This window comes from Vidua chalybeata, chromosome 6, assembly GCF_026979565.1.
Source record: "Vidua chalybeata isolate OUT-0048 chromosome 6, bVidCha1 merged haplotype, whole genome shotgun sequence".
NCBI lineage: Eukaryota > Metazoa > Chordata > Aves > Passeriformes > Viduidae > Vidua > Vidua chalybeata.
The window spans coordinates 15,461,613-15,484,105 of NC_071535.1; the positions used below are offsets into that span (position 1 = coordinate 15,461,613).

The 22,493-nt window shown below is 40.4% G+C and overlaps 1 protein-coding gene across 3 annotated transcripts in view; it reads right to left on the minus strand.

Moving 5' to 3' along the window:
• Window positions 1–16,860, minus strand: part of UNC79 (unc-79 homolog, NALCN channel complex subunit) — a 106,024-nt gene extending 89,164 nt beyond the window's left edge. For 2 of the 3 annotated variants that reach the window (XM_053946412.1, XM_053946411.1), the window contains exons 1-4: window positions 16,797–16,860; window positions 11,372–11,492; window positions 5,568–5,872; window positions 2,026–2,196 (exon numbers count right to left, since the gene is read on the minus strand). In XM_053946412.1, the coding sequence (XP_053802387.1) occupies window positions 2,026–2,196; window positions 5,568–5,872; window positions 11,372–11,492; window positions 16,797–16,818 (619 nt within the window). In that variant the 5' untranslated portion in view covers window positions 16,819–16,860. Of the gene's footprint in view, window positions 1–2,025; window positions 2,197–5,567; window positions 5,873–11,371; window positions 11,493–16,796 lie in introns of those variants that run through there. The other variant, XM_053946413.1, reaches the window with a different exon arrangement.
• Window positions 16,861–22,493: the final 5,633 nt, after the last annotated feature.

The window sequence follows — 22,493 nt, forward strand, 5'->3', positions numbered from 1 at the left end:
AGCTCAGTGAGCTGTTTTCATCCCTCCCATCTGGCTCTCCAACTGCTTAGACAATCTCTTGCATCCTCCCTTTTGGTCTGAATCTAAACTAAATGCTAAGGGAAGGAAAGGTTCTGCACTTGCCTTGCAAAGGAGCATATAATTCCCAACAGGGAAAGACAAGGAGACTAATTAAAAGAACACTCAAATAGAAATGAAGGAGAGAAGAGAAAATGGAGAATTTCTCCCTTTCTGTTCTCCACATGACCCAACATTACTATGGATCTCTTCACTGCACTTCATTAATTTCTTTTTTTAATCTTATCCACACAAATAAGCACCCCCAAATTATTACAGAAAGGTGTATTTTTATGGATTTAAATTGAAAAATACTTGGCAGCTCTAACTGGGCAATTAAATATAGCCATCAGCAAAAAAAGTAGGACACAGTACTAGATTAGTAAATTTAAAAAGCAGCAGACTGGTTTCATACAGAAGTCTCACCAAAACCAATAGAGAAGAAAGCCAGCATGACAAATGCAAATGCAAGGATGCAATCTCTATCAAGGGCAGTTGGGGAACAGCATCTATTTAAGTAAACCAAGGATTCGACTCATCCAGTTATTCTGAGGTATAGTTCTACAGATCTGAGGAGAGACAGGACAAGTCACCACCCTCAGCTGTCCTTTAACAGATTACAGCACTGGGAAAAAAAGTTGTTTAATGCAAAATTCTGTTCTTAACACAGAGTACCTATTGCATACACGTATTAAATATATCTTAGCAATTTCAGTTTGCACACTGTCATTAGACGTGTCAGAGTTAACAGAGAAAACTTCATTAGAATGTACTAAAAATGAATATTTTACATGGGAAAACTGAGGTCCAGAAGAGTTAGGGAACTTTTCCAAGATCATTGACTGGTCAAATCAGAAAATACAGGTGATAAATTTGCATTAAATTTTAATCTCAAAACACTGGACTATGCTTCTTTCAGCATCTTCTGCATGCTTAAATGGCGTTACTCTTGATCTCTGTGCAAAAGCTGTTCATGTTTTTCCACAGAGATCAGGAATATAGAGATAAGGAAGAAACATTCTCACAAAATCACAGCTGGTTGATGTTAAAAGGGACCTCTGGTGATCATCTTGGCCAATCCCTCTGCTCAAAGGCAACTAGAGCAGATATCCAGGGAAAACTGTGTTTTGAGCATCTGCTAGAATGGAGAATCTGCAACTGCTCTGGCAAACTGTTCCAGCGTTTGGTCACACACAGTAAAAGGCTTGTTGGTTAAAACTGACCTAATATTGACCCTAATAATTCTCTCTGTAGAAAATGGTTACGTTTCTCATCACTGCTGAAGTCCTATCAAGCTTTTTGTCAGGAACATGGACAAGCATTCAGAACACACCTCAAGATCCACACTGTGCAGGGACTACAAGGTTAAGTAGTTATGTGACATCTTCATGGACGGGAAGTAAAAAGAAAGAAGAGGGGAAAAAAAGGCAGGGACCATCAGATTCAGTCCTGTTATTGGATAGGAGACATTACAGGCACAGTCATTTAGTATAGAACTTAGAGAGAAAGTGCCAAGAAGACAGAGAGGGAGAAAATCAGAAATTCACCACAACATCATCACATTGAGAAAAATCATACTCGTACATCCTGATCTATATCTATGCAAAAATTATGCATGTTGCTATTGCATTTATTATTTCAGGAGCAGTTTGTCCATTGATTCTGTATTCAAAAATCCCACTGCTGGCACTGGAAGTTCTAGGAGTCGAGTCTGAAAACAGTGATTTTTTTTTTTTTAAATAAACATCACACTTCAAACAAAGGAAGAATTCACACTCAAACACAGTGTAATAAATAAATAAAAATGATAGAGCTATTTCCCTTTGAAAATAGTCACATGAAATTATTTTATGTATGTAAGGAGATTGATGTTCCATTACAATTCTATCACAGATCAAATTTTGACTCATACGGTCTGATACTATTATGTGCCAAGACAGAACAATAACTAGAATGAGTTCTACTTACATATAGCCATAGGCAGAAAAGATGTGCTGAGATACTCTATAATATCCTTGTGCAGGAATGGAGGAAAGGTAGCTAATGTTGAAATCATTGTATAGGGTAAAGTACTCAAAATATCATCACTGAGAAAAGGAAGTAAGCATGTAGTAGTGTAAAAAATTGATTGGCCAAGATCTGTTGAATAAAATGAAAGAAATACAGAATCATTACCATGAAAATGTAATTATGACTATGTACTTTCTTGTTTACAAAACTAAAAAAATTAATTATATTTGAATTCCAGCTTTCCTCTCAAAGTAATTTGGGAAGATAATCACTGTAGACAAGTGAGTTCACCCTCAATTTTTAAGTCCCTCCTAAATGGAGGGAAACAGCTGCTGAACACTACACCAAAGAATCTGAAGAAAATATGAAAGCTACAGCCTATAAAATAATCAGTTAAAATCAGTGTTGATATTAATCATATGGTGATTAACATATGATGGCTTGAATTTAAGCAGAGGTGTTACTGTAATCATAATTTCAAATGCACATTGTATTGAAGGCCAGATTTTACAAAAAGCATTCTAGTCTTTATCAGTCATATTAAAATAAGAACTTTATCTTAATTACTTTCAAGAGTTCTGCAAAATATCTCACATATATTGACTACAGGTAGTGTCACTGTATTTTTCAAACCACACGTGATTAAACTACAGATCTTGATTTCCAAGGAAACCATTGAGGCTAAAAGTGGCCAGAGCTTAAAAGGATAGGAATATTTATCAAGATTTTCTACACTTATTTCAATAAATCATAATGTAACTCTTTGGAAAGGATACTTAATAACTGTGCAACATTTTAAGATCCAAAAGGAAGGCATAGTTTATTGTGTATCTGGGCACTGTGGAATAATCTTTATACTCTCTCCCAAATGAGAAAGTGAGCTGGTGCCCATAACCCTCTGACAAAGGTTACAGCACTCAGTGAAGCCTGAGCATGAACCTGTACAATGATCCAAAGACATCAGAAGGCCTTCCTCCTGCATTTGTTAACTATTCCCCTGCCTTAGGTACATCACACACAGGCTTTCAGTCTCATCTATACAACTGGTGTGATTTAAAACTGTCTCTGTAAAGCACAGAGAGATCTGTAGCTGTAAACATCCTGGGTCATAGCAAAAATTCAAATTGGCAGCCCATTTCAGTGGTTCTGGTCAGCCTTCTATGCAAGAGTCTAACAAGACCCTCAGTGCTACAGAGTGCTTCTCCTGCAATAAATATGCACCAGCTAAATACACTCTTTTACAGCCTGAGCAGGCCAAAGCTCAGGATTGCCTTGCATAGCAGTTGTACTTACCCAAACAACATGGACTGTTCTGATAAAAAAATATATATTTCTTTTAATCAATTACTAAGCTGAGGAAGAAATAAATAACAAGTTGTATTGCAAAATTTGATTCGGCACACACAAAACCATACAAAACAGCAAGCCCCAAGCATGAGTCAATCAAATTATTCCTGGCACATGTTTATCTAAAATGTTCTTAAAAACATGCAAGACAGTTCACTCCTTCTCCTGTCAATTCATCCTAATGCTTAATCATCTTTATCATATAAAAATCTTTTTCATTAAAAAAATTTCCATTGCTGCTATATAAGTGTATAACTTCTTATCCAGATCAACTATAACAAATAGATTGGTTTCATTTATTTCTCCTCACAGCAACCTTTACATATTTTCATACCATAATCACATCTCTCTTCCATTTTTTCTCTAAGCTAGATAAACCAATTTTTTTCTGGTTTTCTCTCACTGCTCAAATCATACTTGTTTTTTTTTCCTGGACTCTTCACAAATAGTACATGTTTTTCTTGAAGCTAGATGGACAAATCTGAACATTTTACTCCAGCTGAGGCTTTACTAAGGCTGTTAGAATAATAAACATAATGTTTTGTGTGTCTCATACATAAAAAAAAAGTTTACACATTGGTAGAATAATATTTATATATTAGTGACTTATGGTCTTCTCTGATCTACTGTTAACACCCAGAGGTCTCTGCAGTACAGCTTCCAAGGTGGTATTGCCTCTATTTCCTTTAATTTCTCTCTTAAGCATAGTATTTTACATTTCTCCTGTGGAGATGCTTCAAAACAGAATGCAACTTGCCACAATTACTTGAATCACATATCTTTCACACAAAGCACATGCTAGCAATCATCTTGATAACATCTGTAAATCCAAAGTCTATCAGCTAAGTAAAAAATTAAAAATATTTAGTAAAAATTAAAATATTTAGTAATATTAGACCCAGCACAGAGTCCTGTAAGATTTCCCACTGGTCTACCCTTCCAGCTGCCAAGCCACTGGTAATTACTCCTAGAGTGTTTTCCTTACTCAAGTGGGGATCATGTCCCTATTAGGATGTAAAATAACACAGCATCAAAAATGTGACTAGGGGCAGAAAAATCACACAAGGTGAGCCACTGTGTTGCCATAAAAAAAATTATTTTTGCTCAACGTTATTTACAGGTCTCCACTGATTATTAATCATCACCATGTTATCTATTTAGGAGAAGATTTTTTGATCATTAACTCCACCATTTCTAAGAATTTAAGTTACGTCAGCAATCTGTATCTTACTACAGGCTCTGCTTTTGCAAGATCATACCATTCATTTCCTAGTGCAGCAGTCTTGGATTCAAACATACTGCTGCCAGCTCAAAGGCAATTCAGCACTTAACAGAAACAACTTTCCTCCTAAAGAATTTCAGAAGCGTTACCAGACAGAAAAGCATCTTCCCATACTGACCTATGTACGTATTACATCATGATACCACAGTGGAAATTAATATTGGCTAATACATGGGGAGAATACTGGGCTACTGCATCCCAGTAGGGAAAGGCTAACAGATTAACAAACCAGACAGATGCAGAGCAGAACTGGAGGAAAACAATACAAACACAACACAGTCACAAACCCACCTTGCAGCTACTTTAAAACATAAGACAATATTGGTTTTCTCTCAGTCAGACAGAGATGCTCCTATCTTTTTGACACAGGAGTATTTTAAAGCCATCTCAAAGCACAATTACTGTGATTTTTTTCTTCAGTTAAATATATACTATATTCTGTGTAGAGATGGACCTTCACCAGAACACTCAATCTGTGTATTTCTTATAGGCAGATACACATTTGCAAGCTCTTTGTGCATTTTTAAGAGACCCACCCCAAAAAGACAGACTGAAGTTATCCGAGCAGATTCAAGTTAAAAATCTGGGTATTTTTACACTCATCTGTGTAATTTTTGTTACATACAATTGTATTTTAGTTACATACCACCAGCACATCACTAAAAATCAGACAACCTCAGAATTCAAACCCAAATCCACATTTAGCAAAAAAACATCCTTTATTTGAGAAAGTCAAACAGAACACTTGGATATAAATGCATCCCAGGAGATTTGAAATCCAGATCCAGGTCAGTTTAGGCCCATCTCTTCTACTGGATATATGCATCACTCATGGATTCACAGCACTGGAATCATTCAAGGGCCTGCTTACCATGTTGCCCATGTTGTAGCAAGGGAACTAGATCCAGTAGTGTCACCAGTGTCACGTAAAGTCCTTGATAGTCCAAAGATGGGTAGTCTGATAATTGAGCATCACGACTTTGCTGGCCACGTTCAGATGGAGCATCTCGCAGGACGCTGTAAAGGAGGGAGCGAGTAACAGTAGGGTTGATGGAACTGACCTGTGGTCTTAGAGATGGGGTGAGTGGGAATGGCACAGGAAAAAGACACATGGTCATGGGCACTGTCAAATTGGAGGCATCTTGATTCTCCTTCTTCCCTGTGCGGGACAAAATGCTGTTGGGGGGACAAAGAAAAAAAAGAGACAACAAAGACACAAAGAACAGCACATTACATTGAAATGACACTATAAAACAAATAATAAAAGACCAGATACATCCCACATAAGATGCAATCACTACCAAAACCAGCATGTCTACAAATCTAGCAACCATTTACTTCCATGCTTCAAGATAAGAGAATTAAAAATTGACATCTAGGAAAATTTCATTGCATCTCATGTGTTATCTGGTTCATAAGGAGCAAAAATATAAAAATGCATGTTTCAGTGCCCTACCCATGTTTCACAGTTAAGAAAAATTCTAAGAATTAAAAGTGCTTAGCTGTGTCAAAATAGGCTGGTATTTTGCTCTGAGATTCTGAGGATTTTGAGAGATTTATTTTCCCCCCTATAATCTTTTGAGCCAACTGACTGAAAACATGCAAAATATAGGTGTGGCACTTGCAGAAACATGTTTTAGCAAAGAATAAACATGTGTGTTTGTTAAGATAGTCTTAAAAATCACATGTTTATTGCATTAAAATAATGTCTGTATGTATTTTATGATACTGTTTCATGACCACTCACTCAGTATCATTTGAGATAATGAAGTTTAAACAGGCACATGGATTTAGAAATAATATAATATTTCTAAAATGTTAACTAAACTACGTTTGGAAAAGTCATAAAATAATATATAGTAGATGGTCTTTAGCATATGTTTGTGAGCTAATGATAATGGTTGTTTATGTGTGTTTTTAATTTTGCCCATGTTTAGGGAGGAAACATTTTGCTTTATGAATACAAACACTCCTTGGGTAAATAGTTATCTTCAAAAATCTAAGTGCTAAGCAAGCAAGACCAATTATGTAACTGCAGATCAGACAGTATGTTACCATACACTCCTGCTGTTACTTACGTTATTATTCAACATAACTCACTATAAACTAAAGGAGAGATAATTTCAAAAAATAGAAATAATTTAGTGGGAATCAAAATAGAGGCTATACGTCAACCAGCTTTTTATGTAGTTTTAAAAATGTTGCAAACATGATTGTAAACATGGTAATCTAATTTATTTAAAAAATAAACCCCACTATTTTAAATAGAAATAAATTCTCACTTAAGCAGTGTTATATTTTAGTTATCAAGCAGTTATAGGGTTAGTTCATAATCTCCATATGTGCCTATAAAATATAATACACCTTTTAAATATATTAACGCACACACAATGCTTTTTTTTTTTCCCTTTTTAAAGCACCTTTTTGCACCTCTCAGTCATTGGGATTTCCAAAAGCAGCTGCCATTGGTTTAACTCTGTTCCCACAGTCAGTGTTAAACTTATAAAAGACAAGCCAATAGCACTAAGATTTCCACTGACTCATGTAGAGCAGAATTATATCAAGAGAGGGCACTTCTGGAAACCTCTCTTTAACAGTACAGAAATTCCTACCATATAATCACCTCAGCAAATCTTACCCCCAAGTCAATTCAGCAATTTACATAAGTAAGCCAAATTCTTGCTAAGGTGCTTATAAGAGAAGGTGTCATTCATTTGCCATATATAAAAAACACTTTTACAAAAACAATTATTTGCCAAGTGGCTACTATCACATGGCTACTTGGCTACTATTACATCACCCTTGCAGTCAGAGATGGCAGACAGTCTGTCTTACAAAAATACTTTTTTTTCCTTTTTTTTATTGTGCCTCACATATTTGGCAGATGATTTTGGTTTCTGTTACCCAATGTCCAGTAAAAGAAACATGATCACTGTCACAGTTTTATCAGAACATCACCTAAGATCTAGTATGGCTTTAAAAATTAATTATGAGAGTGCTGATTCCTTTTAATTTGCTTGATGTTCATTTGCCATATTTTACAGCTTATGTTTAGAGATGTGAAGGTACTACACTGTATTCCTTTCTCGTCTACCAACAGATAATACCAATTACCCATCTCTTTACTTGCCAAAACATCACTCCACGTGCACTTATTTCCAGAAAGGATATTAATCCTTTCTTCTTACACTGAGCTACAGGCCTATCTCTGGATTAGATGCCAAAGCACACTTATTGTATCTTGATCAGGGCATCCTTTTGTTTAACGAGATCTAAATTCCAGCTGGAACCACACCAAATTTATTAAAAAACAAATTTAAAAAACCCAGAATTTCATGTCCAGGCTTTTGCCTGACCCATATTTTTAAAAGGCAATAAACAGAGGAGTCAAAATCGAAAATCTGGGAAGTCCCTTAAGACCAAGATACGATTGCAATTTGCTTCTGGTTCAATTCAAACCAAGTACTGAGAATTTGGAGTATCTGCAAATCACAATTCCATACTGAACTTACTCCATACTGAACTTGCTCTGCAATAAGGGGCAAAGCTACCACGGCTTGTTTCAAGATGTGTATATCTTTGCTGCAAATATATCCCACAGTTACTGCCTTCTTGGACAGGTTTCCTAAAATGCCTACAAGTGAAATTACATCTCACCAAAGCAGCACAACAGTGACCATTAATTAGCCACCACGGCATTCATAACTATGCCTCACATAAAGTATTTTACTTAGAAATACATATGGAGAATTTTCCTCAGGAAAATGTGAAAGAATAAGCTTTTCTGTGGGATGTTTCGTAAGCCTTAGATCATTCCTCAAATGAGGGAGAAATCACTGAAAATGAGTAGGGCATGAAACAAATTCATGCTGTAATGTAAAGAAATGCTTTTCCCAAAGAGAAAATTAAAGAAGAACTAAATGAATCAATGTGCTATGCATTGTGTATGGTGATTTTATGTGATGTTTGTTATAGAAATAAGGAATAATTTTTTCAGTCATTCCACATCTGCTCCCCCCACCCCTGAGCTTGTAATTTATGGAGGCTGCATACAGAGCAAAGGAGCAAATTAATCTTTTGTGCAATCATCTTTAGCCAGCAAAATGACACCACATATGAATGTGATTCAAAACAGTGGGCACGTCCCACTGAAAAGAACACAGTCAGCGTGTCCATAACATGGAACGGTAAAAGTGTAATAAACAGTAAAATTTACTTCTGGAAAACCCAATCATTATGTGGAATTTCTCTGACTATTCCTTCATTATTTCTATGACTGTACATGCTCACCAAGAATTGTTTGTCCCTAACAGCCCAAATTAATTGCATATGCTCTGTGTTAAGCTAGAAAGATTATTCTCCACCATGTACTTCTATTACTGATGTTAAACCTTGTACAATGGAGTCTCAGTGTAGGAGGCAGAAAGGAGACTCAGCATGAAAAATATTCAAATAAATTTTTGAACACGCTCTTCAGAAAGGTTCTTAACCAGTCTGTTTAGTTTTAGGGTAAATCTTCCAGAGATCTGCACACAGTGGGTGGGAGTTTCCTTCTTTCCATCTGCCACACTAAATACAGGGTGTGTTGTTTTGCTTTTTTATCCATCTTCTTTCTTAGTATCAGCAAGTGTATAAACTTACACTGGTTCAATCACAGCACTCAGCCTTCGACCCACAGTTCAAACTCCCCAACTACAGGGGTTTAGAATGTGAATTTGACCTTGCCTGAGTATCAGAACTCAGTCCACTTAAATTTAGATCCAAGCCCTGGCATTAATTTCTCATACCCTTTTAGTTCTGAGGCTAATCAGATCCCAGATCATGAAGGACAAAGCCATTTGTGTATCAGGTATAAGTATCACTTCTGCTCCATGGGGTTCAGCATTATCAACAAGAGGATTTTGGTTCAGTCCCATTCTGAACATGAAATAAAACAAATGGAGTTGCTTGACTGTGCAATTGCTGCCCTGATTTCTGATCTGCTCTCATAGTTGCTAAGTACAAAGCTTTTTCAGTAAGCCCAGGAACATCATTGCTCCTGGAGTGTGAAGAATTTATCAACAGGACAGGTCAGCTGTACATTATACAGGAAGACCACGGAGTGGTAGAAAGATGCTTTCTTTAAGCAGAATTCTAAATCTATCCTGACCCAGTGAACTTCTGACCAAAAAGAAACATATCACATTGGTAATTGCACTTGGTAATTGCAGCTAAAAGAGAAAACTTTCAGAATCAAGTCCAACTTTATTGCTTTAACAGCTGGAAGGCTCAAAGTATTTAAGCAAAAGCTGTCTTGTAATAAATAATCTTACTTAAATCCAATTTAAGTGTGTGTTGTACAAATAGTCCATCATAATAGCCTGATGTGGGAACAGAGACACAGTTCAGAAGTATCTTTTGTGACTCTTTGAACATTTTTTCCCACTGCTCAATACAATGAGACAAAATTTAATTTATTAACTTTCAAACAAAAAGTCCTACTGGCTGCTGTAAGTTTCTTCAACAGTCTAAATGAGGAGGGAAACAAACAGTTCTATTCTTGAAATTTTCAAAAGTAAACAGGAGGTTTCAAGTTTGCTGTGAACAGATGTTCCACAAAAAATTATTTCTGTTTATCTGCCTCTCCTTTTAAACAGGGTCAAGAAAATTTTGCTGTATCCCAGGCTCTTTGAATGTTAGAGTGAATTGTTCTCATACTCTCAAGTTTAAATTCTTGCTTCTCAACTTGTATACATCATAGGAGTATACGTACAAATATATGGGTCAATTGTATTTTGTTAATGTTTCCTGCTCAAATAAGGCAAATAGCTTTATTTCCAAACTACCCTTTGACAGCGGGGACAATCTTTCCTGGTATAAATCTGGAAGCTATGCACAGAAATGCAATTTGACCTGCATTTTTCTGGATGTGAAAACTAGTACCAGCCAAAACCAGCAGACAAAAATCCCTTGTTCATGGTCAAAAGCCATTTTAAAAACAATTAGGAGATATGAATCCACTAGGCAGCACTGTGGAATGTACATTATTCCTAATAAAGTCTCACATTTTTTCCTATTTTTTTGGAAGACGAGGTAGTATTTCCTATTCATAATGTATTCTCTAGTCACATAGTATTTAGCACTATATATTATTACTAAACATAAGTCAAAAATGTTTGATCAGAACAATCCTGATTTGTTGTTACCATCCAAATCCAGATCTGTATACAAATTTTGTCTGCTCCTGTTGTTCTAAGGGACTGAACCAGAACCCAGAAGAGCTGAACCAAGCACAGTAAGAAGCCAGTTCTGCTTGCTCGTCTGGCTCCACTCTGGGATTCTGAGGCACCAGGACTGTCAAGGAGGCCATGATTATACACATCTAAAACTCTATAGGTCAAACTCCTTTCTTCACAAGTTCAGCATGTTTGTGCGTTCAGCTAAGTCTTAGGACCAAGCAAATGCATAATCAACCAAGTTTATTCTAGAATCAGCCACTCAGTAAGGGGGCTTAACTGGGCAAATTGGGCAACAGCCACTGAAGGCATTCATTCATACCGTGTTTTTCTTAAATTATGCTCTGACTCTTTTCAGCTGACCATTGACCCATTAAATCTGGCAACCAATTCAAAGCCAATTGACATCCCCTACAATTCTTTAGCTCTTTTTTCTTCAAGAGCATTAGTCAAAACTTACCTCAATAAGGTCTGAGAAAAGTATTTCAGAGTATTTGCAATGTCAGTTCCAGAGGGCACAGGGTATATGTTGTGGAGAACCCGATTGTGGTATTCTTGAAGGTAACGAATTTTGGAAGCAACTACATAAAAGACAAAAAGACAAACACAAAAACTTTCATTTAGGTTTTTTGCAGACTATGACAGAGCTGTATCTGTTTGTTCCGTTTTCTTTTTTTTTTAAATATTAAACTCAAAAACCAGAAAACAATCTCTCTGCTCATTCTGTTCTGACTGAATAAATTATAAAAGAGTGCCAGGGAGAGCACATGGAAGTGAATTTCTGCATCTGTATTAGGCAAACTTAGTGCTAGCAAATTAAAAAATATATATTGCCACTCTACACTACTTCTATGTCTCCAAGCATCTCAAGAGTCATTTATAATGAATGAGTCATTGGATCACAGGAGGTTCATGTGAGACAGATAAGTATTTCTACAGCCAAAGCAGAGATATAAGCTAAGACAGAGAGACCTTATGTGATTTACTGTGGGCCATACATTTACTTTATGCAAGAACTAAAGATATGAAAAGACCAAAGTGTCTGCTGTTTATTTGTTTTAGGAAGTGCAATCAAGCAGATAAGGGGATTTCAAAGAGCAGCAGGAGGTGTACACCTCCACTGAAACCAATTTTTCTTGTATTACAAGTAACACTGGGTTTATTTTTTAATGGGAATCCGTGTTCAGTATTGGGGGAAAAGTGATTACCCCCCACTAGTTGCACTGCCTTACACTGCCTATACAGCACAAGAGAGTCTCATGTAGAGACACCTACACACACACAGCTCTTCTTGCTCCACTCAGATTAACCAACTCTGCTGAGACAGAGTGCATTGGCTGGGGCAGAGGGCTGCTCAGCTGTGCTGCACTGCAGACACAGCCTCATGAAAGCACAGCTGCCTAGGAACTCTTCATTGTGTTAAAAGTGCACCAAGATTGTAACAGGCAGTTAAAAGGGGAGATGCTTCTGAATTCTTTCGGCCCTTAAGCATATGGATTATAACAGTATTTCACTAGACTGAGATACACCTTGCTGCTTTACAGGGGTCCTTCAGTTTGGAAGATAAATCATCCTTCCTAAACAAGCAATTAGTCAATTCTTGGTTTTATTCTCATGGTCAAATGGCATTTATTAAGCAATAAATAGCATTAAGTCCTCCACTGAACAGAAAGGTACTAACTACCTGGGAGACATTGCTATGCCTCTCACTGCTCAGATAGCTGAACAGTTCATTAATTTTCTGATTTTTTTCTGTGCCACTGGCAAGCTGAATGAGAAGGGGTGACATTGTATCCATATTGCCGAAAAGACTGATGGACAGACACCAAAAGCAAAGTGTCTGCAAATATTGTTGGAGGCTCAGCTTGAGATACTGAGAGCCATTCTGCCACTATAGGTAACAGTACGTACTGGACTTTCACATCCAGAAAACAAAAGATTCCTTGAGCGGTCAGCCACACAACAAATGAGGTTTGACAATTTCAAGTTGATTATCCATAAAATGAGGAACACTCAAATAATCATCAAATGAAGAAAACTGTTTTCTTGAACGCATGACAAGAAATCCAATCTTACAGCACCCAACTAAGGTCATTCTTTAACTCATTTCCTATTGTAAGGAGGGCATTCCCCAGTTCCTGCAGCAAGTGAAGCTTCTACAGACAAAAGTCTCCCTCATGATATTACCTGGCTTCATCACAAGAAGAAAGCCCATCATGTGAGTAAAGGGCTGGGGTCTGTGTGAAACCAGCAAGCAAAAATGCAACCATGGACACTGTCATAATGCATATGCAAAAGCAACACACTAAAAATGCATAAGCATCTTTAATTATATTTCCTCAGCTTTAAGTCTTTTACTTCACAATGAATGAATAACTAAAAACAATCATGACTTTTTCCCCTCTCCCTCAAATAACTGAGATCAGAACTCTGTCACACGGATCAGATCGCCACCACGTAGGCCTGTGGCACACGACCTGTGCTCTGCAGGAGCTCGTCCTGTGTGAGAGCAGCCACATCTGGCTTCCTGTACAGCCCCAAACCACTGGGCTAGGAACATCTGGGCAGGATGTGCTTCACTCCACATTACAGAGGTTGACTTGAGCAGCCCAAGAATGTTTTCCCCTTCTCATCTCACACTTCATTCTTTCTGCCCAATTATCTCAGTTTTAGTTCCAGATTTGCAGGCCGTCTCATCAGATTATTTAAAAGGTAGACATTTCTTTTAACTGCCATAAAACTAATCTAGTTTAGTTTCTAGATTAAGCAAGTAATGATTTCATAAACGTATTTTGTGATGTACTTTCTCTGGTCAGGGAAAAAAAAAAGTATGAAACCAAGTATACCTGTAAAGGACACAGACTATGCAAGGCAGTATCCGACTAAGAACAATTCACAGCAAGGTGCACAGATTACTGTGGCTATCACGGTTTGCTGTCAGATATCTGTAAATTAAATGGACTAACAAACTGCCAAAGATAATTACACAATTCAGATCTAGATGTATTTCAGAGAGCTGTGTGCCTCTCTACAGTTACTAACTTTCAATAAAGGGCATAGGGTATCTAGAATCACTTAGAACAGCTTTTTTTTTTTTAATAAAGATGGAAGTCCATTCATTTTTATTAATTGGCATTGTTGTGCAATTGTATCAGGCCAAATATCAAAAGACAAAACTTATTTATAAAGTCTAAATATAAACATTAGCTTTAGGCTAAAGGTTTCAGCCTCACTTCCCAATTCTCTTTCCCAAAATAATGTCCATTTAAGCACAGCCTCCCACAACACAAAGAAACTTCTGAAGAAAAGTCCCAGAGCAAAAACTTTGCCAGCTTTCAAGTTACAGCAAGTGTTTGAATGGCCCAATTTTCTGAGTTTCTGAGTACCCAGAGACACACTTCAAAAAGTGATGGCACCCTGCGGAAGCACTTGGCCACCCTCATAGGGTCATCACAAAAGCCAAATAGGTATCTCTCTAGCATCTACACAGACTTCACTAAACTCCTCAGCCCCTGTGTAAGCATTGACTGAACCGAGAGTGAAACCATTAAGAGTCCTCAAAGATGGCCTTGGTTGCTCCACTGTTTTGGAGGGGAACTGAGCAGGCATCAGGCATTGCCAGGACGTTACTTACCACAACTAAACACCAATTACTGCTTTTTAAGGTGAAAAAGAATTAATTTTCTTTGAATACAACAGAACATCTCAGGCATGCTGCAAAGAGTCAAGTGATCAAAGTCACTGTCGATATATCTGGTATGCAATACAAGATGTGTGTGGTCACAAAAAAGAGCAGCTTCTCCAGTCAACCTCCAGAATGACACCATTTTACCTGTTGTTCATAGAACCTGCCCAAGAGCTGTGGGATTCACATTTAGACCAGCATATCTTCTGTTCCAATCAGTGATTCCTCAGTCGCAGTGTTTCACTGATGTTCTGGTAAACTGAGAATCCATTATGACTTGTAACTTGAGTTCTTCCCAAGACATTCTGGTTCTTGCCTGTCACTCAGTGAGGGCAGAAGCAACAACAGCAACAGCTGGGGTTTGAAAGTTTGACTGGTAGTGATGTATGCACACCAACACATCCTTGTCAGAGTCCATTACTCAAAAACTGCTGGTGAGAAAATCTTGAAGTTATGTAGAGACAAAGACATTTGGTAATGCCATAAGAACTAGTCAGGGAAGCAGCCTTGGTAAAAAAAATACATTCAGCAGGTTAGAATGTACAGGATATGTCCACTAACCAAATTCTCTTCCTAGAGTATCACAAAAAGAAACATTAGAAGGCAGAAAGATCTGAAATCTGGACCCTAAGTAAATCTTAAAATAGAGAGCAATAGGGACATGGCAGCCTAGATGCAGTGTCTTGAAAAGTACAAAGGGATGAAAAGAAAAAACAGCCATGGATAAAATACGTAAGAGAAGCTCAAACAGAGCAGACCAAAAGCATTAGGAATAGAGGAACAGAGAAGGCAGAATAGAAAAGAAAATGCCATAGCCGGTGCTAGGACAAAAAGTAGCACAAATTCTTCCACATGGCAGTGTGAAGGAAGTGCAATTAATGTGTAAGTATCACACGAAAGAAGAAAGAATTACAGAACTCAGGTGCGAGGTGGGGATGGCAGCAACAACGGAACAGTACAGATCCAAACATTGCACAGTTCAGGGCTCCTGCACATCAGAATATTGTGTCTCTAGTTAAGAGGCTAGAACTCCATCTTTACAGCAATAAATTAACATCTGTATAATATTTTTAAAGCAAGATCATCCATCACCATAAATAAGCAGTAAACCCTAACAGGAAAAAAAAAAAATACAGGTATTCTTTTTGTTAGATCTGTTCAGCATAAGCATATATAAACACAAGGATCCTTCTCAGTGACCTGGAGGAAGAAGAGAGCAAGTCTGAGCATGCAAAGTGTCAAATCACATCACGTCATCATGACAAACATCAATCCAACCTCCTGGTCACCTGCTGCCTGCTCATAACCATGACACTGTATCAGGCAAGAAAGTAGCTTTGACATGGGTGACGAGCTCGACTACCCCAGTATTTTCTTTTCAGCATCCCATCAGGGCTCTTGCAGACAAAGCAGGTGTCGTGAGCAACAACAGTGGGGAGCATTTCCACAGCCCAGATGCAGGTACCCCAACCTCCATGTCATCTACTCATGCTCTGATCAGCTCTAGCCAACATGGTGGTTCCAACACCCGTGACCACGCAGAGGCACGCTGGCCGCGGGCAGGGGGATGCCAGCACCTGGGGGAATCCTGCTGGGACCGGGCACTGTGGCAGGTGGCCTGTAGGCAAGACACAAACACCCAGCCTACATTCACCCGAAAGGTGAGCGGCCCGAGCAAGAACGACAGCACGACTCTGCTCGCTCCATCTCACTGCAAGACCACCTGCAAGGTGGCGACGCGTGCGTCACCTCTGCTCTCGCAAGTGGCTGCATCCTTTGGGACACGGCGCAGCGCTGGCAGACGGGGCAGGCTGGACCGCTCCCGCCGTGGGGCGGGGGGCGAAGCCGGCGGCCTCAATACTAACTCTCGCCCCCGATCCCTCATTTCCCCCGTCGGCTCCCCGGCGCTGCCTCTGCCGCCGCCCCGAGCTGGCCGCCCGAACGGCGAGGAGCTCCGGGGGCTGCGGCCACCAGCACCGGCGGCGGTTCCGACAGAAAGAGCCAGAACGCCGGCAGCCCCCTCCCCCTGCACCGCCTGCTGGCGGCCGCCGCAGACCGCGGCAGGAGCCCGGGCAGCGCTGCCCCGCCGGGGCGGCGGGCGGGCGGCGGCGGGGCAGCGCCATCGGCGGGACGGCGCCCCCGGCCCCGCTCCCCTCCCCTCGGACGGACCCCGGCCCGGAGCCCGCCCGGCCCCACTCACACTGCTCCGCCTTGGTGGACATGCTGCCGCCCCGCTCTGCCCCTCGGCGCCGCGGAGCGCCGGCCCCCGGCCGCGATGGAGCTGCCGGTGCCCGTGCCGGTGCCGGTGCCGCTGCCGCTGCCGGTGCCGCAGGGCTGCGGGCCGGGGAGCGGCGGGCGGGCGGGACCGGGCGGGAGCGCGCTTAAAGGGGCAGCGCGCCTGGCGGCCGCGGCAAACAACATCCTCAGGAGGGACGGTGTGGGAAACGGGACGGGGAACATGGGACTTGGGATGCGATGGGATGTGATGCGGAGGGGGAGGCTAGCTGGCGCCGGGGCGCTCCTGGAGCACTTGCCCCAGCGGGGCTGTGGCCCCGCCGAGCTTGTCACAACGTCGAGCTGGGAGCTGCCGAGCCGGAAGACCCTGATAAGCGTCGGCGGTACCCCCGGGGCGGCCGGGGCTGCGGAAGGGCTGGCGGTGCCCTCGCCCGGCCCCGCGGGCGGTTCCCCGGGAGCTGCACTGAGCGAGGACAGCGGTGGTGGCACTGCCAGGAGCTGTGCTGTGGATCCGTGTGATCCTTGGCATGGAACAGGACCGTTGTTCCCTTGCGTACTTCTCCCCTCGACCCCTGGGCTCCAGCTGTACCCCAGGCGGGCGGGCACTCAGGTGCCTCTGGGCCGGCTTTCCCCACCTGTTTCGGCCGTGCACCAAGCACCTCGGGGCCGCCGTGCCTTTCCCGAGGAGACAAGGGCTGCGCTCAGCCCCGACTGTGTCCCTCTCCTTCACCAGATCCCGGCCATGGTCACTGCCCCAGGACGACAGTGGGATGAAAAGATTTTTGTCCAATTGTGGTGGGAGTACAGTAATAACAATGAAAGTAATTTGCTCCAAGAGAAATTATTTCAGTGCTGTGCATCCTGTCAGCTTCCTCATCGTCCTGACTTGACCTTATGAGGTGTCAGAAATTAACAGTGAGCTATGTGTTTCTTTTCTGAAGCTTTCCATAACAGTTTTTCAGATCCTCACACCTCTGAAAAAGCTATGTGGAAGCAGCAGTATTTCATCAGCCAGGGCATGGGAGCCATGATGTTTACACACAAAAAAGTCCATTGCAACCTACTGTCCTCAAAATGCTGGCCTGTGTAAGATAAGTAGGACTGTGGCAGCCAAAGAGAACTGCGCTGTGGAGGTGGAGGAAAATAGGTATGTTTTGTTATTCATCATACAAGGCAGTGCCTCCAAATTACTGCTGCCCTGATTTGGGGACAATGCACATTCAGTGCTATGAAACACAGTGAAGGGGCAGATGCTGTTCACTGGTATTAACTGGTTCACTTTTTTCCTGAAAGAAATTTTCTAAAAATACTGCATGGACAATGTTTCTTCAACACCAATGTTTCTTAATTAGGTACAAATCAGAGATCTTACTGGAGGCCATATATCTTTCCACATTCCCTGCTGCTTGTGAGCCCCAAAGACAGAGAGAAGCCAGCTTATACCAGTGTTTTCTCTTTTACATTCAAATATTTGAGAGTAAATATTTAAGCTTTTTCTTTTATTAGAAGCTTTATTTAGTGAAGTGCCCAGAGAGGTCATGCGGTGCTACAAACCTGCTTCCCCCAGCCCTATGTCTCACAACATGGAGCGTAAGTGATGAATATACACACAAATGGCTTTCACACTTCATTGAAATAAGATATTGAAGACAGGTTTCATCTTTGAATTTCTGTCTGTTGATGCAACAAATCAATCTGAACTGCTTTATTGCTCATTACAGAACAATAGGGAACTCTGCACTGAGGGGAACTGAGCTTCCATAAGTATCTTTAAATTATACCAAGTGTTCAAATACCAGAGTGGTGAGCTTATTAAAAACACTCAGGTTGATAAAGCAGGAGTTCCCTGAGAAAATATTAATTCAATTTCTCATATAAAATTTCTTCTCTGGTTTAAGGGTCTGAAAATTGCAGCTATGCCTGCATTTACTGAACAAGGTCCTACATAGTACAGTATGTATTTCAGGTACATGGTAAACAATTTATTGCTTATGAGTCCTTCTGCATTGTCTAAACAATGTCTAAACCCTAAATAAATCCCATACAAGTAGTCTGTTGTTCAGTCAAACAATTTAATACTTGCCTAGTTTGTTAATTCAAGTATAGAGACTCATGCTTTATATTGTGAACAAACGTCATTAAGGAGCAAATATAGAAATGTGGTACTCTGGGAATTAATTTCTCGAGTCTTTGGGCTGAACCAAAGTCATAGTTTCTCAGCAAGATCCTCATGAATATGCCTAACAAAATGGGTACAGTGCTCCACTGGAAACCATTTTAAGCAGCTAAGGTTTATGTCCATATAGTTTTTCCTCTGCACACACTCAGTTAAGAGAACACATAAAAGCTGCAGGCATCTTAAAGCCCACAAATCATTAATGAAAGAATATATTTTTAAGATCAAATGAATGGGGAGTGGAAAATTTACACACCAACTGATGAAAACGAAAGAATAAATGCTACTTTCTGAGTTCATGAGTGGAAATTTTACAGAATCATGGAGTCTTTGAGGTTGGAAAGACTCTCTGGAGATTGTCTACTCTAACTTCCCTGCTCAAAGCAAGGTCAGCTAGAGCAAATTGCTCAGGGCCATGTCCAGCCAAGTTTCAAATATCTGCAAGCATGAAGATGCCACAACTTCTCTAAGCAACTTGTTCAAAGGTTTGACTATCCTCACAGTAGAAAGCTTTTTCTTCTTGTATTCCAGTTTGTGCCAATTGCCTGTGGTCCTGTCACTGAGCTCCACTGAGAAAAGTGTGGTTCCATCTTCTTATTCTCTCTCCAAAAGTATTTGTACACACTGACAAGACCCATTCCCCACGCCAAACCTTTGACTTTGGTGCTAAACAGTCCCAGTTCTCTCAGCAGCCTTTTATATGACAGGTGCTCCAGTCTCTTCATCACTTAGTCCTTCCCTCAACTTACTCCAGTATATTCATGTCTTTCTTGTACCGGTGAGTCCAGAACCAGACACAGAACTTCAGTCAGGTCTAACCAGTGCCAAGTAGAGCAGTATAAACACCTCCCTTGACCTGCTGGCCATGCTTTTCCTACTGCAGCCCAGGGTCCTGTTGGCCTTCTTGCCATGCAGGCTCATTGCTGGCTCACAGTCAACTTGGCGTCTACCGGGACCCCCATGCCACTCTTTGCAGAGCTGCTTTTCAGCTGCTCAGCCCCAGCCTGTACTGGTGCTTAGTTATTCCCTCTGACGTGCATGATTTGGATTTTAACATGTTGAACTTCATGAGACTCATGTTGGCCCACATCTCCAAGCTCTCAAGACACATTTGAATGGTAGCACAGCCTTCAACTGCTGGTGTATCAACTGCTTCTCCCAGTTTTGCATCATCTGCAGAGGGCGTCCCATTATCTGGGTCACGGGCAGAGACATGAAACAGTCCTGGCCCAGGGCTGACCCCTGCAGTGCAGCACTGGTTTCCAGCTGGACTTTTTGCCCCTGAGCACAACCCTCTGAGCCTGGCAGTTTGTTTGGCCACTTTTCAATTCACATCATTGTCAATTTGCCTGGTCCATATTTCGTTACTTTGTCTTTCCTGATGTAATGGAAAACATTGATAAAAGTCTTGCTAAAGATAAACTTTCACTGCTTTCTCCTCCTACGCCGAGTTAGTAATTTTGTTGCAGAAGGCTATCAAGCCAGTCAGGCATGGTTTTCCCTTTGCAAATGCACATTGACTACTCCAAATAACCCTTCTGTCCTTCATGTCTTTGGAAGTGAATTACAGGATTATTTTCTTCATCATCTTCCCATGGACCAAGGTGAAGATAAATGACCTATAATTTCCCAGATACTCCTGCTTGTCCTTCTTGAAAATAGGAGTGACTCTTGCTTTCTTCTATTTCTCAGGACTCTCCCAGTTGCTTTGGCCTTTTTAAAAGATGATAAAAATCAGCCTTACAGTGCCATTGGCCAACTCCCTCAGCACTTGTGAGTGCATCCTATCACATCCCATGGACTTGTGTATGTCTGGTTGTTTTGAAATGTGGCTTTTGCGGGATAAGGTAGATAAGGTGTGGAAGGGATTTGGAGCATATTGTTTCTGTGAATTGTGCTGGCTTTTAACTAAGTTTTGCCTAAGAGTGTGTACTATAGTTACAATATAATTCAGGAATAAATCAATGACATTTTCTCCTGTAAGGAGAAAAGAAGTAATCAAGAGCCAAAGTCACTATTCATGTGACTATTGTCACTTTGACTTACATTTTCAAGTATTCAGCTCCAAAAAGACACAAAATCTAGTGTTGTTCCCTTTTTTAAAATCTCCAAGCATTAGTAAATCTACTTTTAGAAAGGTAATCCTTTCTGAAAAATACAAATCCTAAGCCTTCCTACCTTGAATCATATACAGAAAATTTATTAAACTGTTCATAAATTGAAGTGAATTGATGCATGTATAAAAATAAATCATTGCATCGGTTTACACAGATATATAGCTGCACATCTGTATCCAGACATGTTCACTGTTACCAACACTTAAAACATTCTCATGGTGTTTTCCTTAAAGGCTTGGCATCCTGAGTGATGTAATTACATGGGTCTCTATTTGCATTTTAAATAAAAACTAGTTCTTGCCTGACATATTCAAAGACTCCAATGCAATATAAACATTGTTTGACACAAATGAGGATTTCAATGCCTGAACAAGAGGCAAGAATGAGAGGCAAAGCACCTAAGTGCTTTGTAAGTTTTATCAAAACACAAAAAAAGAGCTAGCTTCCAATTTCATTTCTTTTAAGCCAATACCTCAATTATTTAAACTTCCTCACCACTTTTGGCAGGAGATTATCAATACCTGCATTGTGATAGGAATATTAAAAACTGCAGTAGAGGTGGGGACAAGTTTGAAATGTCTCAAATTTTTCCTTTAATCTCTACAAGCCTATCTGAATTGAAGGCAGTGGCATGGAAGGAGGCAAGGGTAATTGCAATAAGGAAAGCCAAACACAGAGTGAACTGAAGCAGGAAGAGGCAGGTTTCTCTGGCTCTCAGGATTTTTCAATCTACATGGTGCTTTCTGAATACTTACAAAGCTAAACTAATGCCAATGAAAGGGTCTTGGTATGGAACTGGAGCCCCTGAACAGCTCCTGCATAGGGACCAACCTCCTCCCTGTCAGATTCAAACAGCAGATGGAGTCCCTCAGGCTCAGATGAGTGTATTTCACAGCAATAGTTATATCATATGAAATTAAATTTGTCTCTAAATCTTGGCTCTATGTAAGAGTTAATCCTCATGAATGACTGTAAAATATATAATTGCTTGAGAAAAAAGTCTATCTGGGATTAAACTGAGCAGTTAGGCTTAACTCAGATAAGCTACAGGACATATCCTGGAGCAGTTCCTCAGGGCTCTGGCACCTGGGTCAACCAGCATGAGCCAAGAGACAGTGAGCAGGGAAAGCACCTCTTCTTGCTCACAGAAAATCATGTCTGCACAAAAGTAACACAATATTACTGACAGCTTGTATAGTCTTGTGCAGGGAAAGAATTTCTTCTGAGGTGAAGATACCCAATTTTAGCCTCTGTGCTGAGACTTAAAAATGCAAGGAAAATATCCTTTAGTGGTACTATCACACAGCACTATGTACAGAAAAAAATACCAACCCAACCTTCCTCCTGTGGGAGAGCAGGAAATAACTAT